Below are 26,583 nucleotides of genomic sequence, written 5' to 3'. Positions count from 1 at the left end.
GCATCTTGCAAAAGACCTTGGTTATAGAGATTTATCCTCTCAATGTCCATGCCACTTCAGGCCTGGGTGGCAAAATCCTTCCTGAAGAAGGAGATCCTCTCTTAGGGGGAGTTTCCAATACATTCCATTTGAGAATTCTAATAAGGCCTGAATCCAAGCGCTCCTGGGCCAGAACAAAATCATTGATAGGACCTTGGCCCTGTCTTTTCTGATCTTCTGTAGTCACTTGAATATCAGCGGTAGAGGGGAAAACAGATAGAGAAATGTCCCTGTCCAGGATAGGGAGAATGCATCTAGAGTCTCTGGTTTGCCTTCCCTGCTTGAGGCACAGAATTTTTTGAAGTTTCCTGTTGGAACACTAATGGATTTAGCTCCCACTCTCCAGGTATAATGGTTTCCCTGCTCGGGATATCTGCCGAGCAGTTTTCGGTGCCTCTGATATGAACCGCTGCAATACTTGCCAGATGACATTCGGCCCAAGACTTGATCTTAGCACATTCGTTCTCCAGTAGGCGACTTCTAGTACCTCCCTGCTTGTTCAGGTACCATGTTATCTGACTGAACCTTCAGATGTGTACCTCTTCTGTAATTGTAGCAAGGCCAGTGTCGCCGCTTTCAATTCCCTGTAATTGGATAAAATCTTGCTGTTCTGAGAAGACCATCGTCTCTGAATCCAAACATCCTGAAGATGGGTACCCCAGCTGAGTTTGGAGGCATCCATGGTTAATATAATCCACTGCTGGGCAGCAAAGGATTTCCCTTTAAGAAGATTCCGTTTCATCAGCCACCATCTGAGAGCAAGCTTTGTTTTGGGAGAGGTGACAATTCTCTTGACTAATCCAGCAGGGAGTCTGTTCCAAGATCTGATGATTTTCGCTTGAAGTGGTATGAGATGGGCTTTTGCCCACATAACTGCATCTGTAGAGTCAGTCAGGAGGCCCAGGATTCCCATTGTGTTCTTGATCGAGGTAACGGTAGTGGAGAATTGACAATACTGCATTCTGGTTGATCAAAATTTTCTCTGCATAAAGAAAAACTTTCAAGTTTCTGGTGTCTATTTTGAGCCCCAGAAACTTGAGGGACATGCTTGGGGAGAGTAGAGACTTTTTCCACTTGATTATGTAGCAATGGTCTTTGAGGCAGTTTTTGACGACTTGAATGTGTTCCATCCAGATCTGACGTGGAAGCCTTTATCCACCAGTCATCTAGATACGGGACTAGTCATATTCCCTGAAAATGCAGTTTTGCAGCTAACACCACAGATGTTTTCGTGAATAACCTTGGAGCAGACGAGAGACCAAACGTGATGGCAGCAAATTGGAGGTGTTGAACCCTGCTGCCTTGATGGTAAGCGAGCCTTAGGAAGTTTCTGTGTTCCAGGTGAATGGATATGTGCAGGTACGTGTCTTTGAGATTGATTTTTTTAAACTTAGACGAGGTAGTTGGTGTGTTTTTTATAATAGAGGGGAGTTCGCCCATCATTAATCCTTTAAAGTCTGCTGCTTTATAATATGTTCTGTCCTAGAATAGGTCGGGACCAACATCCCATGGGTGCTGCCAAGGACGATAAGGAATTTATAACTTGTCTGCTTTGTGGTTTGAAAAACTAAATTTTTAAATCCATTTTTAATCTTCATAGAAAAACCCAGGATGAACTCTGAGGGAAACTTTGTGTTATCGCTAGATTATAAAGTAAAAGATGAAGATATCATGCAGCACTCTTCAGGAGAAAACCTCTTTACCCTTAATGTACATCCAGGAATTCACAGTACAGATCCATCATATTGTCCCAAACATGAGGAACCTTCTCCTGACCAATCACAGATTGTTACCACAAATAAAGCTAAGAAAGAGGATGAAAGTTTTCAATGTGGTAAAGCGATCACAAAAAGCTCAGGTCATTTTACGCACCAACTAACTCACACAGGGCTGAAGCCATACTCCTGTTTAGAGTGTGGGAAATGCTTTACAGATGAATCAAGTCTTGTTAAACATCAAAGGATTCACATAGAAGAAAAAACATTTGCATGTTTACTGTGTGGAGAATGTTTCATGAAGAAATCAGATCTTGTTAAACATGAGATAAGTCACACAGATAATAAGCCATATTCATGTTCAGATTGTGGGAAATGTTTTACACAAAAAAGAAGTCTTTTTATGCATCAGAGGATTCACACAGGAGAGAATCCATTTTCATGTTTAGAATGTGGCAAATGTTTTAAATATAAATCTAGTCTTGTTAAACATAAAAGAATTCACACAGGACAGAAGCCATATTCATGTGCAGAATGTGGGAAACGTTTTAATGATAAATCAAGTCTTGGTAGACATAAGAAAAGTCACACAGGAGAGAAGCCATATTCGTGTTCAGAATGTGGGAAATGTTTTAAAGATAAATCAGGTGTTGTTATACATGATCGAACTCACACAGGGGAGAAGCCATACGCATGTTCAAAATGTGGGAAATGTTTTAAAGATAAATCAAGTCTTGTTAGACATGAGAGAATTCACACAGGTGAGAAGCCGTATTCATGTTCAGAATGTGTGAAATGTTTTAAAGATAAATCAGGTCTTCTTAAACATCAGAAAATTCACACCGGAGAAAATCCATATTCATGTTCAGAATGTGGCAAGTGTTTTAAAGATAAATCAAGTCTGGTTACACATGAGAGAAGTCACACAGGGGAGAAACCATATTCATGTTCACTATGTGGGAAATGTTTTACAAATAAATCCATTCTTGTTAGACATGAGAGAGGTCACACAGGCGCAAAGCCATATTCCTGTTCAGAATGTGGAAAATGTTTTACAGATAAATCAAAGCTTTTTAGACATGAGAAAAGTCATACAGGAGAGAAGCCATACTCCTGTTTAGAATGTGGAAAATGTTTTAAAGATAAATCAACTCTTGTTAGACATGAGAGAATTCACACAGTAGATATGTCGTTTTCATGTTCAGAATGTGGGAAATGTTTTAAAGATCCATTAGGTCTTATTAAACATCAGGAAATTCACACAGGAAATAGTTCATTTACATGTTCAGAATGTGGTAAATGTTTCCCAAATAAATCAATTTTTGCTATACATCAGAGAAGTCACACAGGGGAGAAGCCATATTCATGTTCAGAATGTGGGAAATGCTTTACACAAAAATCAAGTCTTGTTAAACATGAGATTAGTCACACAGGTGAGAAGCCATTTTCATGTTTAGAATGTGGGAAATGAAATAATTTCCCAGTCTTCAAGAAGCAACAATCCTCTTCTCTCCCACATTTCCTCTTGTTCACTTGTTCAGCATTTTGACCCAATGACAGATGAAGTCTTAGCTCCTCTCTTCTTACATAGTTATGTTAGTACGGTCGAAAAAGACGTGTCCATCAAGTTCAACCAAGGGATGGGAGAAATTATAAAACTACTTCGCGCCCTACTACCTGCTTTAGCAGTCCCATTCTCTTGCAGCTTGTCCAGTCTATCTCCCCAGCTGTTACTAAACATTTAGCCACTCTCTTTTGGGACTTGTTTAAAAATCTGCTCTCTATATAATCCTTTTTCAACGTTTTCCAGTCTGATATTAAATTTAGTATTTTATGAGACCAAGTATATGTATGATATAATATCAATCTTCACCCACCTAGAGCTGACAAGCTCCTATCAGTGTGCCCCCTCCCTTGCATCATGCTGAAATATTGCACATGCTCAGTTCAATCTGCAGTTTACGAGGCTCTGCTGTGAGAGCGCATGTCTTCCAGCAGCACTTTTAGTATAGAATTACAGCTTCTAACTTCATCTGCTGCTTTCTTTTACTGCAAAGCCAGGGAGACTACAGCCTGTACTGAGTTTTCCTCCTCCTAACCTGAAATCTCACTCAAACTAATAAGAGCTTGTCAGCTCCGATCTGTATGAGTGAAGATTGGGATTACATCATGCATATACTTGTTTATCAGGTCTAAGAGATTTTTTTTTTTTTCAGTGTATACAGTTTGTACTGTGAAATCTGGTGACAGACCCTCTAAGTATCAAGTCTTTTTTTAGTTTTTCCTTCCCCGCCATAACTATTTTCGGCTAACATGACCATACGAGGGCTTGTTTTTTCAGGGAAGTTGCATTTTCTATTGGCACCATTTAATGGACCATCTAATCTACTAAAAAAACTGGTAAAGTGTGAAGAAAACAGCAATTCTATAGTTATTTGGATTTTGATTTCACGGTCTAAGCCTTGTGGTTAAAATTACATGTTAAATTTATTCTGCAGGTAGTATGATTAAGACAATACTTAATATTTTTTGTATTACTACTTTTACAAAATAATAAAAAATTTGTTCACATATAGATTTTTTTTCTGTATCTACATTCTGAGACTTATACGCTTTTATTTTCTGTCCATGGATGTAGTTTTCATTAGTACCATTTTAAGGTACATACAGCTTTTTGATCACCTTTTTTTTTTGAGGAGAGGTGAACAATTGTGGCGTATTATATCTTTTTTTTTTTTTTACGGCGTTCACCTTGAAGGATAACTTAGGTTGTATTGTAATAGTTCGGACTTCTACGGACACAGTGATACAAATTGCTTATTTTTTTACGTTTTCATTATATTATGGCTAAAAAGGTTTTTGGTTTTTTTACTTGTATATTGTTAAAAACTTTATTTATTTTAACATTTTAACATTTTCTTTGTCTCACCAAGAGACTTGAACATGCAATCATTTATGCAATATATTTCATGTCTTACTAGAAGTACTGGTAGACCTGGGGCATACAGTAGGCCTTCCACAGCCATGTCAAAACATCAGCACTCCACGGTCACTGGGGAGTTTGCATGATGAACTAACAAAGGGGGTGTCCCCTATGTCTAACGGCTTAGTTGTGGTTTCTATTGACTGCAGCATCAAAGCTGTTATTTCCAATCCCACCCGTTAGAGCGAGGTGTGAGCTGTTATATACAGCTGACACCCACAGGGTATGGAGGGACAGTCCATACTCCACCCACATCTGCGTGAAAAGCTATTTCTTGACCTGTCCTGCGCTGCTAACCACAATTTGTCTGTAATCTCCCCTTTATCTCTAAACTCCTGGAATGCTTTGTTTGCTATTGCCTAATCCACTATCTCTCTTCTAATTCTTGTGTGAACTCCATACAATCTGATTTCCGCACTCTACAGAAACTGCCCTTATTAAAGTCTCAAATTATCTATTGACGGCTAAATCTTACAGCAATTCTTCTGGATCTCTGTGGCATTTTACACTGTAGACCATCAACTCTTACTCAATATGTCCCACTCTTTTTGTTTCACCACAGACATTTATGGCATATCCACAGGACACGCACCTATCTCCCAAAATAGGGTGGGGGGCTCGTGTAACATAAACTGTTTATATGTGAGTTGTGGCCTTTTATACGATTATGTGTATTGCCCAACTATTGTCTGCCACAGCCAGGATGAGAACACAGTGGGGGGGAGATAATTTCTGCTTCGTTTGCTAGTCTGCACCCTAGCTATGTGATGGTGGTGCTTCCTGATGATCCCTTGGACAATGAGGACACTTTATGCTTTGTGACTGTGACTCATCTGATTGTCCTTTACCTGCGGTACCTGATGAAGAATGCATTCCTCTCTGCCAAGGGTTAACTAGGAATTGCCAAGCTGTCCCCCCACCCTTTGAGATTATAAGGGCTTGACCTGGGAAGGATGGGAGTTCCGGATATAGCCCTTCATGGCAGCTGAAGTGGAGGCCAGCGCTCTGAGGATTGTCCTGTGGTTACCCTATTTTGTGGACTGTGTGCTGTTGCTGCATGGAAGGCTACCTGTTCTGTCATTATTTGATGCAATGAACCTTGTTGGAGCTGCCCTGTCTTCACTGGCTTTGTGGATCGTGTAATCACCTAACGAACCATATGACCGGTACTAATGCAAAATACTGCCCAAAATATGCACGCATGAATCAGGCCTTATAATAAATGCCTGCTAAAGGTTGTTTTTGCCAAAGAGGCAGCAGCAGGTATTTGAGCAGCAGAAGGTAATGTCATATCTGTGAAGTGTTTTGTTTAACAAATGTATTGCAAATTCAAATTACTTTTTTGTTCAACTACGTTACCTGTATAAACTGTTCAAATTTAAATCAAATATTAATCCATATGTCCACATATGATAAAAAAATAACATGGTGTCGCTATTTTTGTATTTTTACGTGACTGTATTCAGAGACTTAGGCACTGTACGTCCCATAAACGTGTAATTTTGAAGCGTGGGAGAATAATTGTAAGTAAACCTAAGAAAAACATGATGTTTTACATATGAAAACTAAAAAATATTGTTTTGATACCATGCACAGAACAAAGGCCCCTTATAGCGTAGGATTTGGAAAGATGTTCACTGGCAAAGCCATGGTATTCTATCAAAGCTTGTTTATGGGAATTTCATTTTCTTAATGATCCTCTTTTTGAAACGCCACCTTTTCTAGCTGTATCAAGTTATTGACTTTCCATCCGTTGCTCTTATGTGAAATCCGTATCGAGCAGCAGAGAGCGATTTGAAAAAGTTAGGTGGGTCCTAGCAAGAAAAAGGAAAGTGAATGCTTTGGAATAAAATGGATTTCTGCATGGATTACTAATACAATGTGGTCTGATTGTTATCGAAGTCACAATTCTAGACAAACACAATCTAACTGAAGTAATAACACACAAACCGTTGTACTGTACCGTTGTCTTTTAGTGCAAGAAGAATAAGTGATCCCCTGAAGTTAATAACCTTTAGATCCCCTTTAGCAGCACCTCCACCAAATGTTTCTTGTACCTGCAAATAAGATTTGCACGTATTTGTGGGAGAATTTTGGACCATTCTCCCTCTAAATGTGATGCTGTTCATTGATATTTCTGGAATGCCTTGCGTGCACAGCCCTCTTTAGGTCATGCCATAACATAGGATTGAGGTCAACTTCAACTATTCCTTAGTTGGCTTATTTGTGTGCTTTGGGTCGTTGTCTTGTTGCAACACTCAACATCTATTCAGCTTGAAGTCAATGACTGCTGCCCTTATTCTCCTGTAAAATGTTTTTAATTTACTATCCCTTTAATGATTGCAAGACGTTAAGGCTCTGAGGCAGCAAAGCACCCTGAAAACATGATGCTCCCGCCTCTGTTCTTTACAGTTTATATGAGGTTTTGGTGTTGTTGCAGTGTTATTTTTCCTCCAAACATAGTGTTGTGCATTTGTGCTAAATAGTTCAACTTTTGTCTCACCAGTCCATAGAACATTTTCCTAGAAGCATCGTGGAACAAGCTTAAAACGGGACGTCATTTTTTTTTTTGTCAGCAGTGGCTTCCTTCATGGCATGCTTCCCTGAACACCATTCTTATTCAATGTGGTGTTTTTTTTAATAGTTATCCTTTCAAAGAATGCCCACTCCTAGGGAAAGTAGCAACTGTCCTGTCTAACTATAATTTTATGTATATTACGGTCTTTAGTAATGCTTTTCTAGCTTCATGCTTCTCTCTAACATGTCTTCTGAAAGTTTTTTTTGTCTCTAGGCATGGTTCGCACTAAAAAGTAAAATCGTTTTTGCAAAGAATAGATTTGTCCGTAACCAGGCTTTGTGTGCCATTATTTAAATGGTCACTGCACTTTGAAACAACTTTGTTTTGATGGCCGATGAGACCTGGAACTAGTTGCTAAATCACTTCTATCTTTAAATCTTTCTCGCCGCAGCCATTTTTCAGATTTTCATTTTTTTCCTCCCCACATTCCAAAATCCATAACTTTTTTATTTTTCCGTCGATGTAGCCCTATGGGGGCTTGATTTGTGTGGGACGAGTTGTAGTTTTATGGCACCATTTATTGTACCATTTAATATACTAGTAAATGGGTCAAAAATATTTGTGTGGTAGAAAATTTTAAAAAATTGATTCCTCCATTGTTTTTTGCACTTTTTTTTTTACGGCATTCACCGTGCAATTGAAATTATATGTTAACTTTAATCTGCGGGTCAATACGATTACGGCGATACCAGATTTATATATTCTGGTGGAAGTGCTATCCTCTAAAGGCATTTCTTTGCCTTCAAACTATCTGGAAAAAAAAATAGCAGTCCAACATATGATAAATCAATGTTTTCGGTAGAAGTGATATTTGTACATAGCAAATAATTTACTTGTAAGTGTAGTAGAAAAAAACAACAATTAGGACATGCATGCCGCTCATTCTGAGTAATTTAATCACTGAAAGGGGCTTGTTCAAAATAATAGCAGTGAGGAGTTAAATTGGTGAAGTCATTAATTCTGTGTAATAACAGATTTCAATTTTGGCCCTTATGTAAGGTAGGAGGGTGGCAAATGGATCACATGTTGGTTATAGTGCATTTCCTTCGGAAATACCAGGGGGAAATGGGTCATTCCAGACATTGTTCTGATGAAAAATTTACTTTATTTAAAAAGTTAATTGGAGAGGGAAAAACATAAAGAAAAGTGCAGCAAACTATAGGCGGCTCAGCTAAAATGATCTCAAATGCCTTGAAGTGTCAACCAAAACCTGAAAGACGCGGAAGGAACCGGGGAACTACTGTTCGAATGGATCAAGGAATAGCCAAAATGGCAAAGGCTCAGCCAATGATCACCTCCAGAAAGATCAAAGAAGATGTGAAGTTACCAGTGAGTACTGCTACAATCAGAAGATGATTAACCCTTTCAGGACCAAGCTCATTTCGGCCCTTGAGGACCAGCCCCATTTTTTCAAATCCGACATGTCATTTTATGTGGTAATAACTCTGGAATGCTTTTGCCTATCCAAGCGATTCTGAGATTGTTTTCTCGTGACATATTGTACTTTGTTAGTGGTCAATAAATTCATTGCTTATTTGTGAAAAACACAAAAATTTGCAAAAATTATGATTTTTCTCATTTAAAATGTATCTACTTGTAAAACAGATAGTAATACCACACAAAATTGTTGCTGATTGACATCCCCCATATGTCTACTTTATATTTGCATAATTTTTTGAACATTATTTTATTTTTCTAGGACATTACAAGGCTTAGAACTTTAACAGCAATTTCTGACATTTTCAAGAAAATTTCAAAAGGCTATTTTTTCAAGGACCCGTTCAGTTCTGAATTGGCTTTGAGGGCCTTATGTACTAGATAGACCCCATACATCACCCCATTTTAAAAACTGCACCCCTCAAAGTATTCAAAACAGCATTCAGAAAGTGTTTTAACCATTTAGGCGTCTCACAGGAATTAAAGCAAAGTAGAGGTGAAATTGACAAATTAATTTTTTTTTACCGAAATTCATTTGTAATAAAAAAAAATCTGTAACACAAAAGGTTTTACTAGAGATATTTACCTCAATATTTATTGCCCAGATTCTGCAGTTTTTAAGAAATATCCCACATGTGGCCCTAGTGTGCTAATGGACTGAAGCATCGGCCTCAGAATTAAAGAAGCACCTAGAGGATTTTGGGGCCTCCTTTTTTTTTTTAGAATATATTTTAGGCACCATGTCAGGTTTGAAGAGGTCTTGTGGTGCCGAAACAGTGGAAACTCCCCAAAAGTGACATGGTTTTGGAAACTCCACAACTCAAGGAATTTATCTAGGGGCATAGTGAGCTTCTTGACCCAACAGTTATTTTGCTATATTTATTGGAGTTTGTCTGTTAAAATGAAAATCTACTTTTTTTCTGAAAAAATATAAAGAGCTACTTCTCCCGATTACGGCAATACTCTATATATGGTAATAAACTGCTGTTTGGACCCACAGCAGAGCTCAGAAGGGAGGGAATGGCTTTTGGAGCGCAGATGTTGCTTGGTAGTTTTTCTGTTTGGGGTTTTGATGGTATTTCAGTTTATAATGTGGGGGCATATGTAAGCTGGGCAGAGAACATCAGGGCATAATAAGAGGGTATAATAACAGGGTAAATAAATAATAATTCATAGATATGTGGCCGGTGTCGCACTGATAAATGGTGCCGGATGTTATCCGCTTTGGGAATGCTCTACACAATTTCCAGAACTTTTTTATTGTTTCTCCACCGTAGCCGTGCGAGGGCTTATTTGTTCCGTTACAGTCTGTAGTTTTCATTGGTCTAATTTTAGGGTACATCACTTTTTATTTGATTTTTTTTGGCAAGCAAAGTGATTTTTTGATTTTTTTTTACAGTGTTCACCGTGCGCTATAAATGACTATTTACTTTATTCTGCGGGTCGATACAATTACAGCGATACCATATGTATGGAGTTAGCGCAATAAAATTACTTTTCTAGAAAATTATTTTTTGTGTCACCATATTCTGGGAGCCATAACCTTTTTATTTTTCAGTCAAAAAATCTGTGTAATGGCTTGTTTTTTGTGGGATGGGTTGTAGTTGTTATTGGTAGTATTTTGGGGTACATGCAACTTTTTTATCACTTTTTATTCTATATTTTGGGAGGGGTGATGACCAAAAAAATAGTGATTGTTTTTAAAAAAAAAAAAAATTCCGGTTCTCATCGTGCGGGAAAAATAATATTATAGTTTGGGTCGTTACGAATGCAGTGATACCAAATATGTGTACTTTGTTAATGTTTTCATTTTTTCCCTATAATAAAAGAATTATTATAGGAAAAAAGCATTTTTTGTTTTTATACTTTCATGAAACATTTTTATTACTTTTTTTTTTTTACTTAGACCTGCAGCACTGATGGCTGCTATAATACATTACACTACCTAGGTAGTATAACGCGTTATAAACTGTCAGTGTGACATTGACAGTCACACTGACAGGAAGCCTATGAGGACCAGCTGGTCCTCATAGGCTTCCGTACATGGCAGACCCGGAGGCCGTTGTATGGCCTCCTGTTTTGCCATGCAACCGACGGCAGCACCCGCAATCGGTCCCCGGGAAAGTTTGTTGTAGCAACAAACTTTCCAGTTTGTTGCTACAACAAACTTTTCCTGAACCAATTAGGTCCCGATCATGTCTCCGGGACCAGAGACAGGGGTTAACAGCGCGATCCGGGTGTCAGCGCTACTCTGAGACACCCAGATCACACTTTTAACACCCCCTGTGAATTCACGTCGGCACTGCACAGAGCCCAGTAAGCGCCAACGTGAATTTACTGTGGGCGGTCGGGAAACAGTTAAAAATGGTGATCATATTCTCTGTAGTCGAACCAATTCGGCTGTAAGAGAAGAGGTTGCTGGGGAGCCGCGGACACTGACACCGCCGGCGTCGGAGCAATCTCAGCGCTATGCTGGCAAAAGCAGAGGTCTGCAGATTCACGTCCTATCCGCATATACCCTGTGCAGCGATTGTCGGCATGAAAGGGTTAAGTGAAGCCAAGTTACCAGCAAGAACTCCCCGCAAAGTCCCGTTGTTGGAAAATAACTGAATAGCTTAAAATTTGCCAAGGAACACATTAACTGGTCCAAAGAGAAATGGTGCAACATTTTGTGGACTGATGAAAGCAAAATTTTTCTTTTTGGGTCTAGTGTCAGTCTAGACAGTATGTCAGATGACCCCCGCGCACTGAATTCAAGCCACAGTACACTGAAGACAGTAAAGCATGGTGCTGCAAAAATCATGATATGGGAATGTTTCTCATACCGTGGTGTTAGGCCTATTTATCGCATACAAGGGATCATGAATAAGTTTGAATATATCAAAATACTTGAGATTATGTTGCCCTATGTCCAAGAAGAAATGCCCTTGAAATGGGTGTTTCAACACGACAACGACCCAAAACACACCAGTAAGCGAACAACATCTTGGTTACAGAGAAACAGCATTGAGGTAATGGAGTGGCCAGCCCAATCCCCTGATCTCATACCCATAGAGAACTTGTGGGGTGACATAAAAGATGTGGTTTATGAGGGAAAACCCAAAAATGCAGAAGAACTGGATTGTCATCCAATCTTCCTGGACTGGAATACCTGTTCAGAGGGGCCAGAAGTTGGTCCACTCCATGCAACACAGATCTCAGAAACAATGGTGATACCACTAAATATTAGTTCAGTAAAGTGAAATCTGAAACATTTTTTTTTCAGTTTATACAATATATTTGTGAGATTTTAAAGAAAAATGCTGGCACTGCTATTTTTTTTGAACAGCCTAATATTCCTTTTTTCTATAAAGGATTAACACAAACTGGATACATATTTGTTATTGTTTTAATTTGGAATTTAATGTGTAGTATTTCCAGTGCATTTGCATTTAGGCAAATAAAAGTTATAATGATTTTGCACTTTGCTTTTTTAAACTCACTATTTTTTTTTAACACTACTGTATGTGCATGATCATTAACGAAAAGAGAAGCCAGATAGAGATATATAGATGGTACTGATTATCAAGGTCATGTTGGTGAATTTATTTTATAAAAAAAAACAAGTATATATATGACATTAATAGAGAAGATTTTAAATACTCTAATTCTGACTGGACAATAGGGCCATTATCTCAATAATCCTAGCTACCTCCTCGCTCAAGTCATTATATGTAGAAAAAAAAATGGTATTCTACGTGTTCTTGTCTGACGAAGGACCTGTTTTCTCTTCATGTTTAAAACCCTCTGTTTATGGGTGAAAATAATCGTATGGTGATAACCTGTCTCAATTCACTAACCATGTTGTCTAAGGTTCTATGTATTTTATCATCCTGGATCACAATCCTTCTAGCCCTCAAAATCTGACTATAAGTGAGTGACCTAACAATTTGTCTCGGGTAACCGCTATCAAATCTCATAATTAGTTTCAGTCAGTCTCCGTAGTGTATGACTCCGTGTGTATTGCACCGTTTGATAACCTTACTTTGGTATCTAGAAATTGGACATGGTCACCTAAATAAAGCAAGGTAATATATTAGAATCAATAGAGTTGAGAAAGGTGTGGAACTCCATGAGTCCACACATTGTGTCCACTTTCTGGATGCCAAAGTAAGATTAGATAGCCAATCACATTAGAGCCTCTGAGCCCTGCTCCGTCATGTCTGTACGTGTTTTGACAGAAATAGGTGATCCGATGGCGATCAGGCAGAGAAAACATTATAGTGGGGACATGGGAAGTGAGTACTTTGACCCAAACAGAACACTGTAGAGTGATTGAAAGTGGAGAGATAAAAACCATTAGAGCACACAGTTTGTGTGTGTGTGTGGGGGGGGGGGGGATTGTGGGTGTAAGGGTTTATATGAAAAAATAGCCAGCATGTCAGAAGTAAGACATAGAATTGTCAGTAAGCTGCTCGGTCACATGATAGCGGTGATGACCAACTGGCAGATAGAGGGGTGGTGGGAAAGTGTGATTGAATTTACGTGGCAGGATCAATCTACAGTAGATGTGCTGCTTACAGATTATTGTGCCTGCGAAATAAAAGCTTACGGAGATCTGTATAGGTGGTTAGGGATAACTAAAGGGAAGATGTCATTTACCTAGCTGATGCTGCATGGACACACTGGAGTAGAGGCTAAGACTCACAATTTATGCTGGCAATGCTGTGCACGATAGCGCAGCTGAACAATTCCTCTACTTCCTGTGCCTCGTCTCGGCTACACACATGGAACACACATAGCAATAGGCAGTGGATGACAATTTAGGAGAAAATGGGACCCCCTAGTGGTCAGCACTTCCCGGTATTTTTTAATTGGTAAGCCGTTATTTTTTTAACCCCCTTCCCGAAGTATGACATAGACTTATGTCATGGCCGTGTAGGGGAAGAATGGAGCAGGCGAAATAGATCGTTTAACCCGTTAAAGGTCATGGTCAATAGCGACCGCAGCATTTAAATCGTTAGAGGGGGGTGACACCCTCTACCAGCACATAGCCCCTCCCTCTGACGCGATTGTGTGGTGCCGATGGTTGTTATGGCAGCCTGGGGCACTAATGAAGGCCCCCAGGTCTGCCATCTTTGTGCTCCTGTCCTCTCTGACAGGCTTAATAGAATCCAGTCCGAAAGACGTTCGACTATATAGTGCAACCGATTGCTGTTTCACTAATAAAAACAAATTTAAATCAGTTAAATAAAGATTTTTTTTTATGAACAAAAAAACTAAAATCGTAAAAGTTTTTTTTTCCTCCTGAAGCATTGAAAAAAAACTAAACATAATTGGTATCGCCGCGTCCATAAAAGTCCGAACTATTACAATATGTCATTATTTAACCAGCATTGTGAACGTCGTTAAAAAAAAGTAAACCGCCAGAATCACAGTTTTTTTTGGGTGACCTCATCTCCCACAATGAAATGGAATAAAAAGTAATCAAAAACTTTGATGTACCCCAAAATGGTACCATTAAAAATGACAGCTTGTCCCGCAAAAAATATGACCTGCCACTCAATCGACAGAAAAAAAAGAAAAAGCATGGATCTGAATTTGGCGATACAAAAGAAATTTTATTTTTTACAGTTCATTTTTTCTTGTAAAAGTTGTAAATCGGAATTCCAAATTGTGCAAGTCGAATTCTCCTGGGTCTTGTGCTTCTACAAAAAAGCATCAGCTCCCCGATCTTAACTCCTCCGATAGTCCCACAAAATGGGAGTTTTTAAATTTAGGATGAAAAAAAAAGTAGAGTGCAACACCTCCGGGACATACTTCATTCCACGCTGTTTTTATTCTGTACTTACAAGATATAAAATATTTTAAGCATATCAATTGATAAAAAGCATACGGCACGCCAGACAACTGTTGCCCGACCCTGGATTTCGCACTTCCAGCTTCTTCCAGGGCATGTTGTTTGGCATGCCGCATGCTTTTTATCAATTGATATGCTTGGAATCTTTTTTATCTAGTAAGTATGGAATAAAAACAGCATGTACTGAATCTTATCCCAGAGTTGTTGCACTATACTTTATTTTACATCCTAAAGGTATAAAACTCCCATTTTTTGGGACTATCTCGGAGGAGTTAACGTCGTGGAGCCAATACCTTCTCTGTAGAACCACAAGACCCTGGAGAATTCAACACGCACAATTTGAGATTCTGATCGCCTACCGCACACAGGCTGGGGGAAGTGCTATCCTCTAAGGACATTTCTTGGACTGCGAACCGCCTGAGCGGCAAAAAGCTTTGACTTCTGGATTTCAACTCTTTTTTACCTGCTCCTGTTTGGATATTTTGAGAAGTGTGCAAAAGGACATTTGTATTTTTTTATATATATGTTTTGAGAAAGGCCCTGAGAGGGGGCTGTAACATAGCATTCACATAGATGAATAAACCACTTTTTGTACTTTAAATCGTTAAAGGAGTGCTGTGATTTCTTTCGTACCTGGTGGACCCTGGCTCAAGGTCAAGTTCGCAAAGCACCTGGCATTATACATAGAGGTGCTGCTTTCTTCTACCTTCTGTATGTGCATATGTATGTATGTAAATTATATATATATATATATATATATATATATATATATATATATATATAGTAGTGAGTTTAAAAAAGAAAATAAAGTACAAAATCATTATAACTTTTGCCTAAATGCAAATGCACTGGAAATATTTTTCATTAGTAATTACGGACCCATTCATTTCTATTGGCCACGGACACCTTTCTGTATTTTTACTGATGGGTGTCCGTGCTGAAAAAAAATCATAGAACCTGTCCTATTCTTGTCAGTAATTACGGCAAGGACTCTCCCATAGAAGTCTATGGGAGCTTCCGTAAATACGGACGGCTGCTAATGTGCATCCGTAAACCGGCCGTATTTATGGAACCATTGCTAGGTAACATGTTGATAAAATAATTTGCAGCCTCCCTCTTTTTTGTAAGGATCCATATATACAGATGGAATACGGATGCAATACTGACCGTATTTATGGACACCCTTCCGTATATACGGATTAAATACGGATGTCTACTGATCCGTATTTACGGTCAGTATTTCGGGATAGATGAAAATACTGTGGTGTGCATGGGGCCTTACAGAAAGTAAAGAAAAGGGAATTTTAAGATGTTCAAAAAAAATAGCAGCGCCAGCATTTTTATTTAAAAACTCAAATTTAATGTATAAACTGAAAAAATGTTTCAGATTTCACTTTACTGAACTAATATTTAGTGGCATAACCATTGTTTCTGAGAACTGCTTGAATTTGTGTTGCATGGAGTCGACCAACTTCTGAACAGGTATTCCAGTCCAGGAAGATTGGACTATATCCCACAGTTCTTCCGCACTTTTGATATCACCCCACAAGTTCTCTATGGGTATGAGGTCAGGGGATTGGGTTGGCCACTCCATTACCTCAATCCTGTTTGTCTGTAACCAAGATGTTGTTCACTTACTGGTGTGTTTTGGGTGATTGTCGCGTTGAAACACCCATTTCAAGGGAATTTCTTCTTTGGCATAGGACAACATGATCTCCTCAAGTATTATTCCATGATCCCTTGTATGCGATAAATGGGCGCAAGACCATGTTATGAGAAACATTCCCATATCATGATTTTTGCAGCACTGTGCTTTACTGTCTTCACAGTGTACTGTAGCTTGAATTCAGTGCTCGGGGGTCGTCTGACATACTGTCTGCGGCCACTAAACCCAAAATCCCAAAAAACAAAATTTAGCTTTCATCAGTCCACAAATGTTCTGCCATTTCTCTTCCGGCCAGCCAATGTGTCCTCAAGACATCTTTTTTTCAACAACGGGACTTTGCGGGGAGTTCTTGCTGGTAACTTGGCTTCACTTAATCATCTTCTGATTGTAGCAGTACTCACTGGTAACTTCACATCTTCTTTGATCTTTCTGGAGGTGATCATTGGCTGAAACTTTGCCATCTTGGCTATTCTTCGATTCATTCGAACAGTGGTTCCCCGCTTCCTTCTGCGTCTTTTAGGTTTTGTTTGCCACCTTAAGGCATTTGAGATCATTTTAGCTAAGCAGCCTATAATTTGCTGCACTTCCCTATATGTTTTACCCTATCCAATCAACTTTTTAATCAAATGTCTAGAACGACTCCTTTTTTCCCCAGTATTTCAGAAGGAAATGCACTATAACCAACATGTGCAACATTTGCCACCCTCCTACCTTTAACCCCTTCCCGCTCCTTGACGTACTATTACGTCATGGCAGCTGTATCGTTCGCGCTCCATGCCATAATAGTACGTCACGGGAGTAACGGCCGTTTCGGCCGTCCTCCCGACACATACAGGAGCTGTGACAGCTGCTGTCTTGTACAGCAGCTGTCACAGCTCCTACAGCGGGGACCGATCGCTGTGTCCCCGCTGATTAACCCCTTAAAAGCCGCGTTCTATAGAGATCGCGGCTTTTTAGGGGTTAAGCTGCCATCGCCGGCCTGCTACACGATAGCGGCCGGCGATGGTGACTATGGCAACCGGACACCAAACAATGGCGTCCGGCTATGCCATAGACGGAAGCCTAGTGGGTCCTGACAACGTCAGGACCCACTATGCTTGCTGTCAGTGAGTAGCTGACAGTTCTAATACACTGCACTACGCATGTAGTGCAGTGTATTAGAATAGCGATCAGGGCCTCCTGGCCTCATGTCCCCTAGTGGGACAAAGTAATAAAGTCAAAAAAAAGTAAAAAAAAGATGTGTAAAAATAAGAAAATAAAAGATTTAAAAGTAATAAAAGTAAAAATCCCCCTTTTTCCATTATCAGTCCTTTATTATTAATAAAAATATACAAACAAATAAACTATACATAATTGGTATCGCCGCGTTCGTAACGGCCTGAACTACGAAATTATTTTATTATTTATCCCGCACGGTGAACGCCGTAAAATAAAATAATAATAAACCGTACCACAATCACAATTGTTTGGTCACTTCACCTCCCAAAAAATGGAATAAAAAGAGATCAAAAAGTCGCATTTACCTAAAAATGGTGCTGATGGAAACTACAATTCGTTACGCAAAAAAGAAGTCCTCGCACGGCTTTATTGATTGAAAAATAAAGACGTTCTGGCTCTTAGAATAAGGTAACACAAAAAGTGAATGATTGTTTACAAAACGTATTTTATTGTGCAAACGCCATAAGACATAAAAAAAAACTATAAACATCTGGTATCGCCGTAATCGTATCGCCCCGCAGAATAAAGTGAATATGTCATTTATAGCGCACGGTGAACGCTGTCAAAAAAAGAAAGAAAAAACAATAGTAGAATTGCTGTTTTTTAGTCACCACGCCACCTAAAAATAGAATAAAAACTGATCAAAAAGCCGCATGCACCCCAAGAAAACTACAATGGATTCCTCAAGGGGTCTAGTTTCCAAATTGGGGTCACTTTTGGGGGGTTTCCAATGTTTTGGCACCACAAGACCTCTTCAAACCGGACATGGTGCCTAATAAAAAAGAGGCCTCAAAATCCACTAGGTGCTCCTTTGCTTCGGAGGCCGGTGCTTCAGTCCATTACCGCCCGAGGGCCACATGTGGGATATTTCTCAAAACTGCAGAATCTGGGCAATAAGTATTAAGTTGCGTTTCTCTGATAAATCCTTTTGTGTTTATAAAAAAAATGGTATAAAGAGGATTTTCTGACAAAAAAAAATATGTAAATTTCACCTCTACTTTGCTCGAAATTTTTGTGAAACACCTAAAGGGTTCATAAACTTTCTATATGCTGTTGTGAATACTTTGAGGGGTCTAGTTTCTAAAATGGGGTATTTGATAGGGGTTTCTAATATATGGGCCCCTCAAAGCAACTTCAGAACTGAACTGGAACCTAAAAAAATAAATAAATGAGGCAATACTTCGCTTCTTACATTATACTGATAATGAGCCGTGCCCACCCCGAGATGACCCCAGTTTTGACCGTTTGTATAAACGGAGACCCCTATTAGACCGTTCCAGTGCCGGGTTTTCCCTAGCATTCACCCCCGAGAAGTGTATTTCTATTGATGAGTCCCTGGTACATTTTAAAGGGAGGGTTCAATTCCGCGAGTACCTGCCGGGTATGAGGGCAAGGTATGGCATGAAGATGTATAAGCTGTGAGAGTGCATCAGGGTATACGTACAGGTTTAGGATATATGAAGGAAAGGCCACCCCCAAACCAGACTGCATCCTGGACTACAATAGGTACATGGGAGGGATGGACTTGTAAGATCAAGCCCTGAAGCCCTACAGCGCCATGTTATGTGGTATAAGAAGCTGGCCGGGCACATCATACAGATGGCATTGTACAATGCGTACATGCTACGTCGATGTGCAGGCCAGACGGGAACTTTCCTGGAATTTCAAGAGGTGATTATCAAGAACCTAATCTTTAGGGACCAAGAAGGGGGGGCACCCAGTACTTCTGGAAGCGAGGCCACACGCATCGTACCAGGGCAACACTTTCCAGGAGAAGTTCCCCAAACTGGCAAGAAGGGAAAAAGTCAAAAGAGGTGCAAAGTCTGCTATAAGAGGGCGATAATGGATGACACAATATATCAATGTGACACGTGTCCTGAATAACCAGAGCTCTGTATGAAAGTGTTTTAAAATTTATCATACATCCCTTGGTTTATAATTTACCCCAATTTTACTTACCCTGATGCACTCCGCACAGCTTATACCCCCTCGTCTTTCCCTTCTGAGCCCTGCTGTGTGCCCAGGCAGTTGATAACAGCCACATGTAGGGTATTGCCATACCCGGGAGAACCCACATTACAGTTTATGGGGTGTAGGTCTCCGGTCAAAATGCTCACTACGCCTCTAGATGAACTTAAGGGTGTAGTTTTTAAAACGGGGTCACTTCTTGCGGGTTTCAACTGTACTGGTACCTCAGGGGCTTCTGCATACATGACTTCGCACTAGAAAATCCCCAGTAGGCCAAATGGTGGTCCTTTCCTTCTAAGCCCTCCCATGGGCCCAAACGGCAGTTTATCACAACAAATGGGGTATTGCGGCACTCAGAACAAATTGCGCAACAGAATGGGGTATTTTGTTTCTTGTGAAAATAAGAAATTTTCAGCCAAAACTACATATTATTTTAAAAAAATAATTTTGTTTTCATTCCCAGCCCAATTCAAATAAGTTCTGTGAAAAAACTATGGGGTCAAAATGGTCACAACACCCATAAATGAATTCCTTGAGGGGTGTAGTTTCCAAAATGGGGTCATTTGTGGTGGGTTTCTATTGCTTTGATACCTCTGGGGCTCTGCAAATGCGACATGGCACCCGAAAACCAATCCAGCAAAATCTGTACTCCAAAGAACACACAGCGCTCCTTTCCTTCTGAGCCCTCCCATGGGCCCACACGGCAGTTTATCACCACAAATGGGGTATTGCCGCACTCAGGACAAATTGGGCAACAAAATGGAGTATTTTATTTCTTGTGAAAATAAGAATTTTTGAGCTAAAATGACATATTATTGGAAAAAATATATTTTTTTTTAATTCCCAGCCCAATTCAAATAAGTTCTGTGAAGAAACTATGGAGTCTAAATGGTCACATTACCCATAAATGAATTCCTTGAGGGGTGTAGTTTCCAAAATGGGGTCACTTCTGGTGGGTTTCCATTGCTTTGATACCTCTGGGGCTCTGCAAATGCGACATGGCACCCGAAAACCAAACCAACAAAATCTGTACTCCAAAGAACACACAGCGCTCCTTCCCTTCTGAGGCCTCCCATGGGCCCAAACGGCAGTTTATTGCCACAAATGGGGTATTAATGCACTCAGGAGAAATTGGGCAACAAAATTGAGTATTTTGTTCCCTGTGAAAATAAGAAATTTTGGTAAAAAATTACATCTTATTGGAAAAAATGTCATTTTTTTAATGTCACAGCCCAATTGAAATAGGTGCTGTGAAAAAACTGTGTGGTCAAAATGCTAACAACAAACATAAATGAATTCCTTGAGGGGTGTAGTTTCCAAAATGGGGTCACTTTTGGTGGGTTTCCATTGCTTTGATACCTCTGAGGCTCTGCAAATGCGACATGGCACCCGAAAACCAATCCAACAAAATCTGGACTCCAACAAACATATAGCGCTCCTTTCCTTCTGAGCCCTCCCATGGGCCCAAACGGCAGTTTATCACCACAAATGGGGTATTGCCACACTAAGGACAAATTGGGCAACAAAATGGGGTATTTTGTTCCCTGTGAAAATAAGAAATTTTGATCACAAATGACATTTTATTGGAAAAAATGACATTTTTTTTCATTTCAGAGCCCAATTCAAATACGTGCTGTGAAAAAACTGTGCAGTCAAAATGGTAACAACAACCCTAAATGAATTCCTTGAGGGGTGTAGTTTCCAAAATGGGGTCACTATTGGGGGATTCCCACTGTTTTGACACCTCAACACCTCTTCAAACCTGGCATGCTGCCTAAAATATATTCTAATAAAAAAAGAGGACTCAAAATGCACTAGGTGCTTCTTTGCTTCTAGGGCTTGTGTTTTAGTCCACAAGCGCAGTAGGGCCACATGTGGGATATTTCTAAAAACTGCAGAATCTGGACAATACATATTTAGTAGTGTTACTTTGGTAAAACCTTCTGTGTTACAGAAAAAAAAATGAATAAAATTGAAATTCAGCAAGAAAAATGAAATTTGCAAATTTCACCTCCACTTTGCTTTAATTCCTGTGAAATGCCTGAAGGGTTAAAAAACTTTCTAAATGCTGTTTTGAATACTTTGAGGGGTCTAGTTTTTAAAATGGGGTGTTTTATGGGAGTTTCTAATACATAGACCCCACAAAGCCACTTCAGAACTCAAGAGGTACCTTAAAAAAAAGGCTTTTGAAATTTTCTTAAAAATATGAGAAATTGCTGTTTATGTTCTAAGCCTTGTAACGTCCAAGAAAAATAAAATAATGTTCAAAAAACGATGCCAATCTAAAGTAGACATATGGGAAATGTGAACTAGTAACTATTTTGGGTGGTATAAACGTCTGTTTTACAAGCAGATGCATTTAAATTCTGAAAAATGCAATTTTTTCAAAATTTTCTCTAAATTTAGCAATTTTTGACCGATAAACACTGAATATATCGACCAAATTTTACCACGAACATGAAGCCCAATGTGTCACGAGAAAACAATCTCAGAATCGCTTGGGTAGGTTTAAGCATTCCGACGTTATTACCACATAAAGTGAAATATGTCAGATTTGAAAAATGGGCTCTGAGCCTTAAGGCCAAAACTAGGCTGCGTCCTTAAGGGGTTAAATAAGGGCCAAAATTGACAACTGTTATTCCACAGAATGAATGACTTCACCAATTTAACTTGTCACTGTTATTATTTTAAACAAGCCCCTTTCAATTAATGATTCAATTACTCAGAATGAGCGAGGGGTTGTTGGGTGTTTTTTTTCTACTACTCTACTATGCTACCAAGTAAATTATTTGCTATGTAGAAATATCACTTCTACCAAAAACATTGGCTTATCAGGTTAATGATTTTGGTCTGCTATTTTTTTGAACACTACTGTATATACATAATCCTCAACATTGAAATTGCAACACCAAGAAGGAAAAGTTTTGGAATTGTGGAAATCACAGGACTGATAGTCATGTTAATGATATGCAAATTATAAAAAAATGTAAACAAATTGACTTATTCAGTATCGAGTATGAGCACCACGCACATAAATACACATACTTACATGCTTTGGCATGCAATCAATGATGTTTTTAATGTCTGAGGAATGTTATGCCATGCTGAATGCACTTAAGCACGCAAATCCTCAAGATTGGCTGCTGGCTGCTCCCTTTTGCAATTTTCAACCAATGAGGTGCCGGATGTGCCCGATAGGAGACAAGTTCGGAGAAGCTACAGGTCATGGTAGCACGTTTAGGCCACACAGGCTGCTCACAGTAGCAGGAGCAACATGTGGCCCGGCGTTTTCTTGTTGAAAAACAGCTTCTGGGACACTTTGGAGAAATGACCATACCACTGGTTCCAGGACCAAATCAATGTAACGATTCCATGGTAAAGGACTATTTATGGCGTTGTCCACATGGTCCCCAGTCCAATCTCCAGGCTATCATTGCCATCTTGTTGTGCCCCATGATAGCCTTTCAGAGCGGTAGTGTGTGGTAAACGGAACATGGACCACCTGTATCTGAACGTCTGGCTCATAGCCCAGTGTCCTGAAAATGCCTTCTGATGGTTTGTGTTGACACAGGCTGTCGCCCTAAGCTTGGGATGTGTGACATCCAATTTCACTTGGAATAATTATGCGCCATTCTTCCAATCAGACAATCCGATGTTCGCACCTGTCATTCCTGTTTGTCATTGTTCTCCCAACCTCCAGGACACGCAAAGTTAAACATTGCTGACATCTCGACCTAGGCGCGTAGGCATCTGCCAGTGTGATAAACCAAGGTCTCTCAGTTCAAGGATTCTGTTCCTCTGTTTGCAAAAAGTGGCGATAACTGGCACGTCGACGAACAGGGGGCATCACACCACTTGAATTGATTTTTGAGGTTTCATGTGACTAAAAAACTGTGCTTTCAATCTGACATTTATGCCTCTCCCACATGCCACAGATTGGAGCTCGGTGCTTGAAAATGAGATCTTAGCGACACCTGCTACTTCCTCAATTTGTATAATCTTACGACTTGAACTTCTTGGTGTTGCAATATCAATGTTGAGGAGTGTATGATGTATAACACTAATGGAATATTTATTAGACTTGATTAATCATTCATTTCACATGATATATATGGTTGCCATTTTTTGTATGACATCATTTGAGAAAGGCCCCGTGATAGGGCTGAAATGTCGCATTTTGCATATATGAATAAACCACATTTTTTAATGAATATCTTGAAGTGCCACCATTTATATGGATTTATGTATTAAGGACCCCTGCTCACGGTTAAGGTGGCTGGCACCCATCCATAACGTTTACTTGAGGTGCTGCTTTCCTTTTGGATATAATTAAAATTATATTTATACCTCACTTGCTCATCGTACTCCACAATTCCCCTATATGAGTAATTGCTGCCGCTGCTACTGGCCAGCCCAATTCTCTGCTCCTAACTATGCTGATGCTAGTCCTTCGGCCACTGCAGAAGTAAGCTCTGACCCTTCTCTTAAAAGGCTAGCGCGCGCCAAAGGTCCACCCAGCTTTCCCCATATAACATCGACCTTCCTACATAGCTCCATGCCTGAGCAATTAGGTGCAATACTTGTATTTAATTATCTGTCATCGACCTTGCCTGAACTTGGCCTCGCCTAACCATTTTCCAGTTTACCATGATAACCGTCTGCCCTGGCCTCTGGCTTTGCTAAATATGAGTGAATGTCTACCTCCTGCCCTGACCTACGGTAAGACCGCACCCTGTGTTTTCCCTGCTGTTATTGTACCTCGGCTGTCCATGTCAGCTGTAGTGAACGGAGACTACTCTGGGGTAGCGACCTGGGGATACACACTGGAGCCTAGAGATAGCCATATTGGAAAGGGGCAAACTGCCGGACATATACATAGGTGAGTCCCTTCATGCCGGACGCGCCCCCCACAACCCCCTATGGCATAGCACAAAGATATCAGACACAACACATCTGTGTGTGTCCAATCTAGCACCACACCATATGGAGGTGGGGAGCAACAAATGCACCATAAACGGACGCACCAAATATTCATTTTAGGAAAGGGCAAAGGAAAGGGCAAAAAGTCTGTATCTAATAAAAAGCGCAATGCATCAATGCATTTATTTACAGCCATTGTGATCCATATGAGTTCATGATGATATCTAATTGCTTCATATCCTATAACAAAAATACATGTTAAAAAAATATATATATATATAAAGTAAAAGATATACAGTATATCTCATCAGATGGCCAGAAACCACCACACTTATAAATAAATATAAAAGTAGACCATTGGAAGTGAGAGCAAAGTGTACACATGTGCACAAGTGAAAAATAAAATGAAATAAATACCTCCACTTAGAAGAAAAAACATAACACAAAAATGAAAATGTCGACATAAAGGACCTGTATAAGTAATATAGTGATATAAATAACAATACCATAATTGTTATTATATAACCCTATAAAAATGCATATAATATAAATCTGACATGTATACATTACATAGTTACACAGTTTGTACGGTTGAAAAAAGACACATGTCCATCAAGTTCAACCAAGGGATGGGAAAAGGGAAGGTAAAAATTTCTACACATAGGAGCTAATACTTTTTTGTTCTAGGAAATTATCTAAGCCTTTTTTAAAGCCATCTACTGTCCCTGCTGTGACCAGCTCCTGCGGTAGGCTATTCCATAGATTCACAGTTCTCACAGTAAAGAAGGCTTGTCGCATCTGCCGGTTGAAACTTTTTTCTCCAGACGCAGGAAGTGTCCCCTTGTTTTTTTAGGGGGTTTTACATGGAACAGGATTTCACCATATTTTTTGTATGTGCCATTAATATAGTTATATAAATTAATCATGTCCCCCCCTTAGTCGTCTCTTTTCAAGGCTAAATAGGTTTCATTCTTTCAATCTTTCCTCATAACTTAGATTCTCCATGCCCCTTATTAGCTTAGTTGCTCTTCTTTGTATTTTTTCCAACTCCAGGGCATCCTTTCTATGAACTGGAGCCCAGAACTGAACTGCATATTCTAGATGAGGCCTCACTAATGCTTTGTAAAGTGGTAATATTATATCCCTGTCCTGCGAGTCCATGCCTCTTTTAATACACGACAATATCCTGCTGGCCTTTGAAGCAGCTGATTGATATTGCATGCTGTTATTTAGTTTATGATTTACAAGTACACCCAGATCCTTCTCAACAAGTGACTCCCCCAGTGTAGCTCCCCCTAGGACATATGATGCATGCAGGTTGTTGGTACCCAGATGTATAACTTTACATTTATCTACATTAAACTTAATTTGCCAACTGGATACCCAAACACTTAGTTTGTTTAAATCCGCTTGCAATTCACGAACATCTTCCATAGACTGAACTATATTACATAGCTTGGTGTCATATGCAAAAATAGAAATAGTGCTATTAATCCCATCCTCTATATCATTAATAAATAAGATGAATAATAGTGGTCCCAGCACTGAACCCTGGGGTCACCACTAATAACCGGGGACCATTCAGAGTAGGAATCATTGACCACAACGCTCTGGATACGGTCCTTGAGCCAATTCTCAATCCAATTACAAACTATACTTTCTAAACCTATAGTCCTTAATTTACCCATTAGACGTCTATGAGGGACAGTGTCAAATGCCTTTGCAAAGTCCAAAAACACTATATCCACAGCGGCCCCTCTGTCTAGGCTTCTGCTCACCTCTTCATAAAAACAAATCAGGTTGGTTTGACAACTTCTGTCCTTAGTAAAACCGTGCTGGCTGTCACTTACAATACTATTTATTGTCACATAATTCTGTATATAGTCCCTCAATAGCCCCTCAAACATTTTCCCAACAATGGATGTTAAGATTACTGGTCTATAATTACCCGGGGAAGACCTAGAACACTTTTTGAAAATAGGCACCACAGTTGCCCTGCACCAGTCCCTTGTCACTATACCAATCACGAGAGAATCTCTAAATATTATGAAGAGGGGGACAGAAATAACTGAACTAAGCTCTTTAATAACTCTACGGTGTAACCCATCTGGCCCCGGGGCCTTATGCACATTTATTTTATTTTATTTAGCTTGGACCATATCTACATTCATCCATTTCAGTATATCAACTGATATATTAACAGCACTGGCACCGGCTACA

General features: G+C 39.6%; 1 protein-coding gene across 1 annotated transcript in view; it reads left to right on the top strand.

Annotated features, from left to right (window-relative positions):
* Positions 1 to 4,263, top strand: part of LOC142656549 (uncharacterized) — a 106,993-nt gene extending 102,730 nt beyond the window's left edge. The window contains exon 14 of the mRNA XM_075831513.1: positions 1,640 to 4,263. Coding sequence (XP_075687628.1) covers positions 1,640 to 3,225 — 1,586 coding nt within the window. The 3' untranslated portion in view covers positions 3,226 to 4,263. The remainder of the gene's footprint in view (positions 1 to 1,639) is intronic.
* The last annotated feature ends 22,320 nt before the right edge of the window (positions 4,264 to 26,583 follow it).

The sequence above is a fragment of the Rhinoderma darwinii genome, chromosome 1 (assembly GCF_050947455.1).
Source record: "Rhinoderma darwinii isolate aRhiDar2 chromosome 1, aRhiDar2.hap1, whole genome shotgun sequence".
Lineage (NCBI taxonomy): Eukaryota > Metazoa > Chordata > Amphibia > Anura > Rhinodermatidae > Rhinoderma > Rhinoderma darwinii.
Note: the sequence above shows the minus strand (reverse complement) of the source record. Positions and strands in the feature narration are given on the sequence as shown.